This window comes from Calonectris borealis, chromosome 8, assembly GCF_964195595.1.
Source record: "Calonectris borealis chromosome 8, bCalBor7.hap1.2, whole genome shotgun sequence".
Taxonomy (NCBI): domain Eukaryota; kingdom Metazoa; phylum Chordata; class Aves; order Procellariiformes; family Procellariidae; genus Calonectris; species Calonectris borealis.
Window position 1 is genome coordinate 3,888,638 of NC_134319.1, and position 16,056 is coordinate 3,904,693.

General features: G+C 43.9%; 1 protein-coding gene across 18 annotated transcripts in view; it reads right to left on the reverse strand.

Annotated features, from left to right (window-relative positions):
- Positions 1–320: 320 nt before the first annotated feature.
- Positions 321–16,056, reverse strand: part of NFIA (nuclear factor I A) — a 252,842-nt gene continuing 237,106 nt past the window's right edge. For all 18 annotated transcript variants that reach the window (XM_075155647.1, XM_075155641.1, XM_075155643.1 and 15 more), the window contains one exon: positions 321–5,389. In XM_075155647.1, coding sequence (XP_075011748.1) covers positions 5,372–5,389 — 18 coding nt within the window. In that variant the 3' untranslated portion in view covers positions 321–5,371. The remainder of the gene's footprint in view (positions 5,390–16,056) is intronic.

The window sequence follows — 16,056 nt, forward strand, 5'->3', positions numbered from 1 at the left end:
AAGTCAGAAAAAAAGACTAACATAACTTTGAGTAATATTCATACAGCTACTAAGCATTATGGAATAGCATGCATTAATATTGTACGGTTATTTTACATCACCTATATCAGAAGGTTCTGACAGACAGCGAAGGCTACCGGTGTAGAAAAATCTTACTTCAGAAGAGCAATATAATACAGATTTCACAGGCACTACATTTTAATATATCAGGTATTATGCTGGTTTTCTTATAATTCTTTCTGTCCTAAAGCTGGCATTATAACAATGACCGAAAAGGCAAGGATCGAAGTAAACGGAAAGTAGATACCAAAGTTGATATATTCTTTTCTTTTTTTTTTCAGATAGATTAGTGCATAGTTTTCATGCAGATAAACACTGCTATGCATTTACATTGTTGGAAAGCAGAGTGAATTGAGCCCAAGTTGTCACATTTTTGTAAATCATTTTGCCAGCCTGTAATAGCACCATGTAATGGATTTGCATTAAACATTAAATTGATTTCAGAATTGGTGACACAGTATTCACTACAGTTAAGTGCTATGGAATAGCTTCAATGTTACCTGCTATATATCAAAGCAATTTTCATCCCACTGCTTTTTTATTGGAAAAAATAAAAGGAAAATGTACTCGATACTAATTAGACTATTGCGCAGCCTTGGACTTGATGATGGCATAGCTGGGTTTACTGTCAAACAGTAATACATGCATTGACTTCAAGACAAAATTGGCATTGTAAGCTTGATTTAATGAAAATCCTGCCTAGCAGGCAGTGTTAACTTCACAAGACCTGCCTCCGACAGACCTCATGAGGTTTATTTTGTTATTTATTTATTGTTTAGGTGCCATTGAAGCTCTCCTTACATTGTCATGCCGGTTATGGTTTTAATTTTGTTCGATGGAGGCCTTCTACCAAAAAAAAAAAAAAAAAAAGATATTTCCAGAGACACAATGCAAAGTACAATATTAACTGACATTCTTAAAAAAAAAAAATTCACCACAAGGAAAAAAAAACTGTTTTAGGCTATGTATCTGGGTTTTTTTGTATTTTTGTACAGTAAATATTTTATAACACTGTTACTACAAAGCTGCAAATATACGGAACAAAGAGAACTAGAGAAAGAAAAAAAAAATGTTAGAGGGATTTTGCATATTCCTGTGGGCTGACTGAATACTGCGGAGTTGAGAAAACTTGGTGTTTCTTTTCCCCTTCGACCTTAAGGGGAGGGGGAACAAGCAACAGAGACAAAGTGTACCATGGCTGCCTAAACTCGAAGCCCGAAAGTTTTTATTATAAAGGAAGAAGAATAAATAATAATGGCATTGCTGGGGTGTGCGGCATGATAAAAGCAAGTGCCCTCGCTCAAAAAAAAGAGGAAAAAAGGAAGGAATTAACTTGAGAAAAAGTCAATTCGCGCTAAGCCATTTCCAGGGCTTTAAATTTGGATGGGGGGGGGTGGATACAGGTCAGAGTATTTGTGCGTCTGACGGTTTCTGGAGAGAAGGAGACGGGGAGAAAAAAGTTGTTCGCGTGACTCAAAAAGAACGACCGGAGCGACTCGGAGGGGAGCGGGAACGTAACCTGATGCGGAGTCAGGGGCTACGGCCGCCGGCCCGACTCCCGCCTGCTCCTGCCCGCAGCCTGCACACCCCACGCGGGACCCTCCTGCTCGGCTCCCCGCTCCTCGCTTGACTCGGAGGACTAAAACACTGTTTGTTCTCTACACCTGCACAGAACGGAACTGCTGTGTTTTCTGCGTGAGAGTAAGGTGAACGAAAATTTAATTTAGTGTGTAATACTTTACAACCCCTGTTGGTTAACACCCTTGACCGCCTACCTAATGTTTTAAAGCCTTTAAAACATTTTTTTTTCTCGCAATTCTGCTCAGAGTTCCCTAACTTTAGCGTCATCAAACTTAATATGACAAAATACCTTCAAAAATACAGCATACCTGTAATGTCCATTTACAATGGTTCTTCAGTAGCCTATACTTCTCAAGCATAGGAATATGCTATACCATTGAGAGAAGAAAAATAACTGTATTTAAATACATACAAAAAGGAAACGGGAAAGTTTTTAACTTAAATCCAGTTCCCAAAGGAAAAAAAAAAAAAAAAAGCAATTCTATGAACGCTGCCTTTATAACGAACAATCAGAAATTCCACTAAGCTAATTTGACAGAAATTTTTCCTCATTTAAACAACATTACAAAAGTCCTGCATTATAAAATAGGGTAGAATAAATCAGTGTAATCAATAAAACTATACAACATACAAATTACATATCTTCTGAGTGGGCAGTTTAATTCTCTCTCTTTGCAGCCATGACTACAACATGCTCACTAAAAACAACTAACTGCCCAAACTATTGCTTAGTTTGTTTTGTTTAAAAAAGGGTGCAATTTTATTGTATATACAACCAATTTACTGGTAATACCTTGTCTCATAGCAAGGTTCTGACAAAATGTTTGTCTAGGCTTTTTTCCCTTCACTGTGAAGCACTGAAAGCTGCTATTTTTTTTTTTAGTGCACATATGTCTTAATAAAGTAATGCCCAGCTAAGTGCTATAGGGAAGGCAAAGGATGCTGGCTAGAGGATGTGATACCATATACTAACAATCACACAATACAATAGAGCAAAATGACTACTCAACCACTTATCAGACACATATGAAAATCCAAAACATTTTATTTTTTCCTTAAATAGAGAATAACCAGTAAACAATTTTCAGAACTTGGAAGTTTAAAAACGTGCATATAAAAATGGGCATTATATACTTTTATTGAATGTGGATTGATTGCAGTCTGCTAATAAAAATGGGTGTGGGATCTGAAGAAAAAGGAAGTTTTTTTTTTTAAGGCTTGCTTGTGAAAGGAACAGTTGTAAAACAAAAATTGCTTGAAGCAGGGTTCAGCTTAGTGCTTCACAGTTTGACTGCTTCTCTAAGAAGAGCCCTTCCTGCATGTGCATTCAAAATCACAAAAGTACAAAGACAAACACCTAAAACACACTGCGTCAAGTGCAGCACCAACTTTGGTCAAATAAAAAAAAAATAAAAGAAAAATTAATAATTGCTAAGCTTTTCTACATGATATAAGCAGGTATTGCATATTTTCATATATCTGGGAGAAAACAAAACAAAAAGGAAGACTCCAAATAAAATGTAAAATGCAGCAACATCCAAAAATACTGATAATCTAGCATCTACAGATCTCAGAATAGCACTGCCACTGACCATACAGGACAATAAACACTACTCCTATCTGCGGAACAACTAACATCCTATTTAATTCTAGATGTTGAAACTGACAATGGCTGACATAAAAGTCACATTTACAAAAAGTGTCTCCAAATGCTTGACTAGGGAAAAACCCCTTTCAATATAGGAACATGTGCAACAATTCCACAAATAATCGCTATCCAGGGCAAGGCACATTGATATGGAATTTTTTTTTTTTGTTTCGTGCAAATTAAGAAAACAAAACAAAACATTGTTTCAGGGAAAAGATGAGGAGCAAAGTGTCTTCCCAAGAATTTCAGTTACTTGATTGTATAGGACAGTAGTAGAAACCCTTCTGAAGGGTCGAACAAACATAGTTTAAAGGCAAGTGCCTGGAATAGGGATTACAATATTGTGTCTTAATGCACTCTACTTTACCCTACATTAACTATATAAAAATTAGTTACTAACACTAGAACATGCAGAGACTTTCTCTGATTAGCTGGACTCGCCAACCAGAACGTATATATATGTATAGTATAGGAAACCTTCTTAAAGTTGCATGTGAAGCAAAGGGGTGCTCCGCTGTCTGATAGAAAAAATCACTTGCACTCTTTTTTTTTTTCTTTTTTTTTCCTTTTTTTTGTACATAAGATACAGGACGTTTGGGGTCCAAACTTTTTTTGTTTTTTTTTTTTTTTTCTTTTTTTCTTCTTCAGCAAGTGCCCTTGCTTTGAACTGGCATAAGTTGTAAGATCAGCATCATTCGTTTCTGTAATGTTTTCTTCGCAGTCCAGAAAATGTACCAGTTCAGGGACACGAAGGTGTTTTACTTTCTGGACCGTTCTCTCTTATTCCCAAGGTGTTTGAGAACTGATAAACCCTATATTGCCGGAAACACGTAAAATTTGTCAGAATTGGCATAATCCATTATAGTGACTTTTAGCTTATAAAATTAACAGATATTATGATTTCATTTTAGTTATGTGCTTTGATAACAGAAAATGATTAATTAGCATTTAATGTAGTTAACATATTGTGGTAAAAGCACCATTAGATTTGTTTTTTTTTTTTTTAATTTTCCTTCAGTTTTAAAGGGATACAAGTTCAACAATAAAAAACATAAAAAGCAAAAATAGCTCCCCTTTTTCTTGCAAGGCTGTTTTTTACCCCAATAATTTAGAGTCCTGGGGTGGAAGGACTTGGAAAACAAAAATAGAATTTTCAACAATCTCTATCTTACAAAGATATTTAGCTATCCAATGAAATTGCACTTTACTCAATTCAAAATTCGATTGTTTTGATTGATTCCTGTCAGTTTCTGTCAAAACAGACCAACTTCCCCATTTCTGCGTGAATTTTTGTGTAATTGTTGAAAATTGTTGAAAAATGTTTTTTTTTAAATGTAAGTGCAGCATTTCAAACTTTTTTTCTTTTTTTTCTTTTTTTTTTTTTTAGTGAATAGTAGTAGTTCGATGTTTTAAATCGCTCTGCAATTGAGTGGAAAAAAATTGTTGACAATGCTCTTATGGTTCATGTTACGTATCTAAGTGCCGACTGTAAAAAAAAAAAAAAAAACCCCAACAAAAAAAAAACCTGCAATTTTTTTTCCGATATGTTACAGAAAAACATGCTCTATGTCTGTCCGGTAAGTTATATATTGCAGAATTCAGCTACTACAAAAGTTATAGTTTAAGTGTGTTTCATGATTTCTCAAGAAGTCTCACACCTGTATGGGAAAAATCGATGAGGATACTGTAAAACAGTTAGGCTCCATATGGAAAGTGTGTTACAACAGCGAGTTGGTAAGCAGCAGCAGAGGCTAGTTCTACTCAGTGTCACCTAACGCTTACACTACCAATGAAACACTTCAAAAGTTATGAAGCCCAACCATTTCCAGCACCATATGAGAAATTACAACAGTCCTAAGTTGTCTAAAAAAAAAAAAAAAAAAGTAAAATCTCGAAAAAGTTACGGCCTTTGCCATTCAACCATAACGTTTGCCATTTCCATGTACTAGTTTGCTGTCGGTGTCTGCTCGCCTCCCCTTCCGCCGATGTGAAGTCGCTGCGCTGCGTTGCTGCTGCTTCCATGTTACAGAGGTGGGAAGGGGTCTGGTGGTCTGTCCGGTGCGTGGTGGGAAGCGGAGACTTTTATCCCAGGTACCAGGACTGCAAAAGAGAGAGGAGAAGCGTCAGCCCCGTCGCCCGCTTTCGCTGCTTCCCGAAGGGCTCCGGGCATCGCCGCCAGCCTCCTCCGCCAAGAGGGCGGCTAATTGAGACCGTGACAAATCGACCTAATTACAAAGCTTAATTAAAAATACTGTACAAATCAATATATTTTTTTTTTTGCCGACAGTCGCTGGACATAGCTACAGATAAACGCGGGGGTCATGTCACGTTACAAGTTATCAATCTTTTTAATAGATTATGGCTTGAAGATCCCTCCAGTTCACTTTTGTCTAATCCCCTGAAAAGGCGATACACATTCGCCTCTCTGTGCCATTTATCACCCTGCAGTCGGGGTTTTCTTGGGTATTTAGGCATGTGCCAGCATAAGCATCTGTTGCTTTATACTGCCCTGCTTCAACTGTCTCGCTGGAACAGATGCACAGAAATTCAACAACAGGGCTGTTTTCTTAGGAGAAACGTGGATCGCTAGAGAAAAGCCAGGATAAAGCAAATCTGGGGAAAAGTGGATCAGCGAAAACGTCCCATATCTCTGGGCATACTTGCGTTTCAAAACAAAACGCGACTTCAACTAATAGCTTTTCTTTGGGAAAATCTTTTTTTTTTTTTTTTTCTTTCTTCCTCCCCGCAAAGGGAGGGAATTCCCTGGGATTTCAGCTCCGCAACAATACCGTCCTTAACCCAACCGCGCAGATGCCCAGAGCACAGAAAGCAATTTCGCTCCTCGATAGGAAAATAAACACCATCGGAAAGCTGGAGTGGGCTCTGCTGGCGTCGGGGCAGTGCCACCGCACCAGGGAGACCCGACTCGGCCCCGGCGAGGTCAGACCAACCTGAACCCGGGATGAATAAGAGCAGTGTTAGGCCCTGGGATTGTACGCGCAGGGGGATGCTACTTGGCAATGACATATTGCTGTGGGAATACACCAACAAGCGGCAACTATTTAGCCTGAAGTAAAGTAATACAACACGAAAGATTCAGGTATTAAAGAGCTGTTGCTGATACCCCACGTTTTTACTCTGGCTCCCGTAATATATGAGGTGCATACGTGTGCATGTATAAACCGACGACAAGTTTTACCAACTTTTTCCTCCGCTCCTTTTCAGCGTCTGACGTGATTGATAGCGTAATCAACTCGGGGAAGATTTATGAACATTTACAGAAGACTCTGAGGCAAGTTTCATGTGGGACTTGGAGATTATGTGGTCTTGCCATGGAGGTAGGAACCGGTAAAATAAATAGCACGATCGGAGAAGTTGTCCTGCTTCCAATACACCTCATTAACTAACTCTTCCTCCGCTCACCCTTCTGAATACAAACACACCAGTCCCATATCGGCTCCATCTATTGCCTACAGATTTTATATTTAGACTTACGCAGGCTGCAATTAAACGAAATAGTTCTCATATGTAAAGTTCATAAACAGAGAAAAGTTCTGGCAGGATTTGTGAAGCGGTGCCAAGTCCCGTTCCCCTCCCTGATTGCAGGGCCCTACTGATTTTAGGCGGGCGCAGGGAAGCTGAGCGCGGGCTGTGCCGGAGGCACCTCCGACCACCGCGGGCTGCAAACTCTTCCGAACTTTGCAGGGTCGTCCCTTACGCTTGTCATTTGAGCGTGACAGTCTTTGGCCGGGCTGGGAACTGTGGAAGTCCCCAGCAGGGAGTAGAGGGGTTAAAAATTCAGAGCCGATGGTTCAAATCTATATTGCAGATGTCCCATTGGCTCCCCTCGCCGCTGGCCTGGCCACATGGACCACCGGCCGGGGACGGCGCGGGCGCTGCTCTGGCCTCGCCACTCCTCTTTCGCTTCAAAAGAAGAATTTTTTTTTTTTTAAAGCAGGAAAAAAAGGCAAAAAGCGAGCAAGCTGCGGTTGCAGAGGTGGGGCTGTTCACGGGGGAGGCCCGGGGCGGCGAAGCGGCCGCGGCCGCGCTCCCCCGGGGCAGGGCCGGGGCCGGGGCCGGGGCCGGGGCCGGGGCCGGCAGCGGGGCGGCGCGGCGGGGCTCCCCGCCGCCCGGCCGGCAGGGGCTGCGCGCCGCCGCCCGCCCTCCCCTCCCCTCCGTCCGTCCGTCCGTCCGTCGGTCCGGTCCGTCGGTCCGTCCCCCCACGGCACCGCGCTCCTTCACGCATCTTGCTATTCAGCCTGCGCCTTGCAGACAAGGTTACCCCAGAGCGGCTCTGTAATCCTTCACTGAAATAGGCTTTATTGATTGCTCTGGTCTATTGTTCCCTTTTCAAGTCCCCCAAGTTCAAGTTCATCCTGGTGTTACATCATGTCTCGTTGCTAGGGGCAACCAGACAGCCCCAGACGTGACTATCATTAGCAAGAGCCGCGCTGCGCCCTCCCACCGCCCGCCAGCCGCTCTGACGTAGCAGCCCCGCTGCAAACACATTGAAGTATTTATTCTGCCTAATTTATGACCTCCACAGCAAGAGAGACCCCCACTCCAAAAACCAACACTGTTGTATATTTAATTAATCTGTCTTTCTCTGGCACTTGGGAAAGTTAGACAAAGGTCTAATTATTGTGTGTCGCTCCCCACACTTTTCTTTTTGGGGTGACTATTTGCATGGGAAAAGAAACGGCGAGGCTGGGCGCGAGTCCCCTCCCTCCAAAACACCTTTTTTTTCTCCCCTGCCCTATTGACATTTCATGAAATACTTTAGCTGCTTAAGGGAATTAGAAAAAAAAAAATCTGATGTGAATGTAACTCCTTCTGAGTTGGTATTCAGTAACACAAATCAACTCATGACATGTTTAAATTTAAATGCTAACCACACACTCTGCGAGTTACTTTAAAGGTTAGTTTTTAATCAATAGAAGTTGCTGACTCCGGAGTTTTTAGCGGCGCAGTGCAGCTCTGGGGCCTTTGTCTAGCGTTGGGCTTTCAAACTTTTTTTTTCCTTGAGATGATTTTAGCAATGATTTGCAGACACAGAGTGCTATTGTGCTCCTGACTAGCAACATGTCAATAAAGGAGTAGAGTTACCATGCACGAGGGTGTCAATATGACTCCTGCAGACACTGCTCGGCCTTAATACCAATGAAAAACTTAATTAACCCTTACAGGATCGACCCAAACCGCACGGCTATTTTTTAACCTTCCGTGCAGGGGCTCCGGATCGCCTTTACTGAAAAGCTGCTTTTACAAGGATCCGAACTCCAAGCACCTCGCAAACAGCTGCATCCCGCTTCGCCTGTTCCTGCAACCCCTCTTGGATGAGATGTTTTATGGGCTGAGGCAGCAGAACAGCGAGACAGAGAGCGCATTTACCCATCAGATCCCACCAGCACCGCTCTCAGGATACCGTTTTAATTTAGAGCGTCTTACAGCTGAAACGCACACACAGAATGATCCTCCTTTTCTACTAATCATTTTAATATTAAGATCTCATATCCCTCTCAAGCCTCCTATACACATCTAAGTCTTCCCGGATTAGGTCTGAAGAGCACCATTGTCCTTCTGAAGCACCTGTGAAACTTCTCTGCGAGGGGAGAGGAGACCTCCGCGCATCAAATGAGAACGTCTAGGAAGTGTATTATGCATTCGGAGCCCTGATAGTTGGGATCTGTCAAGTTTTTTTGCACAATTAGGGGGCTTAGAGGAGAAAAAAGAAGTCCGGATCCCTGCGTTCGGATGGCTGAAGTATTTTTTGCCTTCTTTCAGAGCGCTGCTCAACGTGGTGCAGGCTGTGCTCTCACGTCTAACCACCTTACCCATTTTATCCCTTCACGTTCTGTAACCTGTCTGACTGCACCCAGACGGAGAGCGGCGTATTGCCTTTCTTAATGTAAAATCTCAATTTAAATCATGTGCACTATTCACAATACGCTCAGGATGATATCATCTCCACACGTTTTCATAAAAGAGCCAGTATTTTATTTCCCTGCTATTTACTTTGCAGTACTATTCTCCCAGCGAGTTTAGAGCTAAATGAATCCACCGGAGCTGAAGGTCCTACTCAGTAAAATTACTGCCACACAGTTGTCGGTGCCGCTACGGGTCTGTATTGTCCTGCCGAGCATCTCGCTGTCCTTCCTCAGTGCTCAAGGTGAAACATCAGAAAGAATTCTGCAGTCCGGTACGAGATCTTCGCTTCCCTTTCTCCAGTCAAATGAAGAAGTAATCTCATCAGGTTGAAAAGTGCTGACTAAGGATTTAATAAAGTGCCTGCAGATGTGTGTCATCTCTAAGGTATTCAACTCATGTAATGCAAAACAGTTCCACACCGAATGTGCTTATAAAATTCCATTTAACCATTGCAGAGCTCTATTTTACTGTTCTCGGAGGAGTATTATCACACTTTTTTTTTTTTCCTAATTTACAGCACCATGAAAGTTGAAACTCTGCGCTGTCAGTATCTGAGAATCCTCACAGTAGTAAGGTTTTATGAACCATAAACAATATCTACTTGACTGAATCCTAAACAGGAAGTCTGAAATGGCAATTACGTTTCCTTGATAGCGCGAGTCTATTTGTTTCTTATGCTCTTCTGGAGATAGCAGAGACACACAAAAATCCTCAAGCGCCTTCTGACAATCGGGTCCTTTGTATGGGAAGAACAGCAAGGAAACACGCCGCGATTCAGGATATTTAAAAGGAAAAAAGCTGAAAGTGCCTCATTGACTCCGGTAGCAGTTTCTGCCTGCGTCAGGAGCCCAGAAACAGGCCCATTGTTTATTAAAATCTTCCTAAACCAGCCTTCCTGCACGACGTGTTTTACCCCCGGCTCCCAAGCCTAACCGTGAGCGCTGCTCACGTGTTTTAAACCAGAGAGACAATCAAACGCAAACTTGTTAAATTGACTTCTACCTGCACATCTCCTGCCCTAACAATGACACCTTTCAGTTCGTACAAAAAGCGAGGGTTGTAAAGCGGCCCTATCTGTTTTTCGAATTAAAAAGTTAAACAAAAGTCCTCAAGGGCAAAGTTTAACGCTGCGGAAGGAGGTTGTTAATGTGGAATCCAGAACTGGGTGTGACAGTTGGCTTATTTCTCCGGGCGATGTAGGTTATTTAAGGACATTCACACGTTTTGAAACTCTGACAGACTCCACGCATAGGGGCTTTTGCTTCACCTAATCCATTCAGGGCTAAGACCTGGTCTGTGCTAGCCATTTTCTTCAGGTTTCAGCCCGGTTCGGCTGCCTGGCCGTGGGACGGGTCGGTGCCATCGGGACTTCAAAGGCGGCTGCCGCGGTGCTGCGGCCGTTGCTGCCCGGGGCACGGCTGCACTTGCAGGAAGCTATCGCTGCACGGGCCCGGGCGGGAAAATCCACCTTTGATAAGAGCCTAAATAAAAAAAACTTGCAGCTTTAGAGCTCGCCGGCAAAGCGGCTGTTTGAGCAGCCGAGCTGAACCTGAGCCATGACCGTCGGGCACCTGCGAGGATTCATCATGGCGCATCAGTTCAGTTGTTTTGTTTGGGGATGACATTTCAGTCATCTCAAGAACTTCAAGGCAACCAAAAACATTAACCCCGGGAAGGTGAATCAGGGTAACGAGTCCTTCTGGTTGCAAAGATAAAACGAGAATGTAAACAGCTAGGCAGCAAACTGGTCCTTTAGACATCACCTTGCGAGAGGTCCCGGGAAGGTCGTTGGAAAGCAAGGGGCCAAAACTGGGGCTTTGATGCAGTTTTAAAAGGGCTGCCAGGGTGAGCGAAGGCAGCGGCAATTCAGCTTCTGGTGCGACTGGCTGGGGGTCCTGCAGATAGAGCAACTGCCTTTGGTTTACCCCACGTCTGAATTTGTCCCACTTTTCTATTGGTTTCTCCAGAGTTTCTCCAGGCATGAAATTTGATCCTACTGCGTCAACCAAAAGGTGAATATTAAAGACAAGGTCACCTTTGTGCCTATGGAAGTTATTTTCTTAGAGCTGGGATTAATTATTTAGTAATTATATTTTCCAAAATGAAATACCAAAAGGGACATAAGTAGCATGTTGGTCATCCCCAAAGGGCCATAAAACAGTGAGTGAATCTTCTGGTTGTCCAACATCCACACCCAGGAGAGTCGCATGCCCCACTACGAGCATATTTATACTGTCTCGAGGAAGATAAAACCCGTCCCGGGAGGGACACTAGTCTCCAGGCGATGTGTACAGTAGCTCTGCATCCAATAGCTTTCGCGAGAATGCCAATTGTGGCAAACTGCATTAAATTACGTGCAATAATTTTGTAATATGGACTTCTGCCTGCTGACTATTAAAAATGTATAGTAGTCCAAACCACTTCTCTCCTGGGACCAACAAACTCACTTCAGGCAAGATTTCTGCTTGGGTTCAAACCTCAAGTTGGGAACAGCTAGTGTTTTTAACTAAGTCACCCCAAACCCTCCCAAACCTATGAAAACACACTCATACAGTAACTCCTGCTGTTGTTCCAGACATCTGAATGTTCCAGTAAAGTGTCCCAGCTGGCCCCAGATGTTTCTTAAGTATAAAGCAATGCTCTGAGCGCTGGACCCCCTGCCGCCCGAACCTGAAGCTCAGCGGATTAAAGATTGACTGCGCTATGACATATTCGCATTTAGCCTGAATATAATACAGCAAAGACTTATCAATGGCAAATGTTTGAAATGTAATCCAGCAAGCAGAGTAGGCTGGCACTTTGAATATGATGTATAAATAATGTATGGGAACTTAAGATCTAAATTAGATCTACAGGAAGAAAACTTTCCCTTTTCTCTGACTCTAAAAGAAAGTTCTCTCACAATGAGGTCATTTTTATGTCCGTCTTTCGGTTTACAATTTTGCTGTTAGACAGAGGGTCTTCCTTTTACTTCGGGAACGTTTTGCGAGTTACAGTTTTCCTCCAGTTTTCTAAATAGTTAAGCGAAGAAGTTCATTTATTTGTTTGTAAATTGACTTTGAAATTTGCAAAATACCTTCTAAACTTTGTGGCATACGCTGAAAGCTAACTGCAGTAACGCTAAACCGTAACCCTTGCTGTTTAAAAAAAAAAAAAAGATAGTGGAGTGAAAGAGAGAGAGGAAAAAGAAAGGGAGAAAGAGAGAGAAACAATCCCATTTTGGTTTTTGTTAGAGGACGGCATACTACATAGATCAGAGACTTTTCAAAAAATAAAAACCCCCACTGTACACAAAGCACAGGAAAATGTGAGGAAAAAAGGAAAAACCTAAAAGCAGCTTAGAATGTGTTAACTCTGCCATTCTGTCAGCTTAAAGAGTATTTTATGCTTGATCAACAGCTCTCTTTTATTATGCTTTTCTTTCATTCATTCAAGACATCAAAGACCAGAACCACCAGTGTACCTGATCTACCAGAAGAACTTGTAAGGGTGTTCTAAAGAAACGGGGGTATTGGGAGCCAGACACCCCTGCGGACAAGGCAGTTCAAAGAGAATATTTCAACAATGATTACATTTTGTAAATCTTTGTACGAAAGACAGCTTATTTCCTGCTTTTTTCATGAAAAATAGATTCTATCCATTAAAGTGAGCCCACAGTATGAAAGTTACTTGAGATCTGAGGTACAGCAAGCGGATTAAGTGGATGGTGAGATGAAATCTTTGAGAGAGACGATGGCTTTTTCTGATATTTGTCGCTGCCATAAGGTTTTCTGACTGGGATAGAAACTTTTTTTTAATTTATTTGTAGACTTGGTGGTGGCAGTGGAGACGTTTGTAAAAGCAAAATAAACCAAAATGAAACAGAAAGGAAAATCGTAACAAATAAAGGAACTAAGAAAACAAATGGCCGCAAAAGCCTTTTGACATGTTTAAAAGAAAAACTATATATATTTGCCCCACTCCAAAAATCGCAGGCTAGCCATTTAAATCCAGCAGACAACTCCGAAGCGCAGCACGCAGACCCAAGCCAGCTGTTTACTTTTCAAAGCCCGTGGTGGTTTCTGCATTGATAAACTATATAACCTCACACACACAGAAGGGATTTTAGCTATGCCAGACCTCATTGCTCTGTCCCGGTCTCTTTATGCGCTGTCACAGAATAAAAATGATCCTAACACAAACCCTGAAATAATATCTTGCTCCAGAAAGGACATCTTTGTAGATATTTCCTGAGTTACTGCCAAAAAGAATTTTTTTCGCCCATTCATCCTTTCAAAGTTTTGCTATAAACACAGCCAAAATTGTTCGGGAGTAATCAGAAATGACCAAAATATGACCCACCAGCCAAGTACAGCTGTGGGGGGGAGGAAGCCGCCCCACGCCTGCGGCCCGGCCAGCAGCCACCTCTGTCACCACACCTGGGTGACACTCACCGGCATGGGCACTTCTCTTGCTTCCCTGGTACATACGTCGCCTTTTGCAAGGGAAAAAGAAAACAGCAGTACGCATTTTATTGAAGAAGCAAAAAGATGACTTTAAAACCCGCCTCACAGTTTACATCTATTATTGCGATTTAAAAGTAAATATGCTGCAAAGGGGTTTTTAAATTCTGCATTTTATGCCTCGCTTTTTAGACAGCCCTGTATTTTCCTCTGCTGGAAGCACAGTTAAATTTGCTAGAGAGGGCAACACTTTAATATTTCTTACGTTAAATCTCACTTATTTCTTTCCCTTTACGAAATAAAGTGTGCATTGGGACTTGGATGCAGATATAACTTCACGACAGGAACTCCCGTGGAAACTGGGATAGCAGACACGCTGCTGCGACGGGACTTTCCAGCATCTTGCTAGGAAAAAAGCAAGCCCTTCGGGAACTGCCGTGAGCCCGCTCCCGAAACGACAGTTCCCGCATCGTCCCCCTGGACACGGCACAAAGCCGGTGGGTGCACGGGGAGCCCCCAGCCCTGATGGGTGCATGGGGCCGGCAGCAGTCTCGGCTCCCAGCCCCTCGCAGCTGCGGTCTGCCCGTCCTGGGCTCCGGCAGCGCGTTTGCAAGTTCAAGTTCAGGTTTAAGCGAAATAAAACGCTCCTCGGGAGTCTGCAGCCAGCCCTCATTTACATGTGATCCCTCTGAACTTCGCCTGCGCCAGCGCGCCCTGTTTCCAGGGCCCGCCGAAGGAATGTTTTACAGTTAGAGCCCGCAGTGCTTTCTCAGGCATTTTAGACCCAGAGGCCCAAGTTTCAAGCTGCAGCATTAAAAGTTTCCACAGAGCTACTGCAGAGAGAGGGAGGAAGGCGGGGGGGAGGGAAATGAGGAGAACAATATCGTCTTAATTGTCTCTATATAGCTCCACAGTTAAAGTATTACTTTTTAAAGGGACATAATTTATTCTAGAGGCACGGTGTTATAACAACCAGTACATACTTTCACCGCAGCGTAACCCGCTCTATTCTTCATTGTGCTCTCCGGTTTTGTTGCTTTTGCAGAACTCCTTGTTACCCGGTCCCCTATACTGTACTTACAGTTTTATTCAATTTAAGCCAGTTCCTGCAGTCCTCAGGCAAGCGAAACTCCCCTGAAGCCTCAGGAGTTTTGCCTGCACCAGGACTGCAAAAATAATCTCCTCGCAACCACCGTTTCCCCCAAAGTTTCTTTACTTTTATTGCTTTAGACAATCAGGGAAAGTCATCCAAAGAAAATCAACCCCCAGTCCGGGCCTCCCAAGCTCCATTTGCAGCGAGACAGCCTGAGCACACACACACACGCGCACAGACACGCACACTCGGGGGGTTTGCCCCCGGGACTCTCCTTCCCCGTCCCGTGCCGGCGGGGAGCAGTGGAGCGCCTGGAGCTACGTGAGGGGCCCGTGGGGCCGAGGGGTCCCAGTGGGACGGGCTGCTCTGCCACAAGTTGCTGCAGAGGCTCTGGCTCTTTGCTCTGCAGAGTTTGGGGAACAAAAGGTAGTTTTCAGCCACTTTTCTTGACTGCCCTGAAAGTACTTTGGAGTACACGGCGCAAGAGGAAAGCGAGGGGAGATAATAACCTGAGCTGGAGGGGAGAGCAAGCGCTCCCTCCAAAATCCTCCCCAAAGCCTCCAGCGCCTGGTCTCTGCCCACACTGGATGTCTGCGGGTGAAGCAGACAAATGAGCAGCCCCGCGGTTCCGCTGAGAGAGCAAAGGCAGCGTGCACAGCCTGATAAAAGCAGGGCAAAAAAACCGGGGGAACGGGTTGGTGGAGCGCCGGGACGCGCAGGCGAGGAATTGGGCTGTGGGCAGCAGGAACAGCGGGGCTGGCGGGGCGCACGCTGGTGCAGACGGACAGAGGGACTGCATGGGAGCTGGGGACTCCAGGACGAGGGGGCTGAGACAACAGCACGTTCTCAGAAGTGGGCAGAGAAAGGCTGGGGTTTGGAGATCGCAGAAAGGGAAGAGGAATCAGGGTTTTGGCAAGTCCTAGGTGTACTGGGCAAGGAGATCAAAAACAATCTCCAAATTAACACAGGCAGGAATAGGGGCACGGAGGCAACGCCGGTGTTCTTGCCACATTGACCTTAAGATTAAAGTAGACAGTGAGCTGGAGGAATAATGAATCAATTCAGCAGTGAACCCCTCTCCCCAAATCTCCCCTTAAAAAAAGAAAGCCAAGAGGGCACTGAGCTGAACAAAAAAACCCCTCCTGAACACCAGAACTTTCAATGTCTGCATTTTTCCTGATGCTTTGTACCTTGCTAAACGGAACAAACTGCTCTAAGAGAAGTGGGAGGCCGTGCACCATGCCTGTGCTCAGTGCTTGGCCCCCGGAGCGTGCGGTCATGGGGATCGATGACGGGGCTTCTCC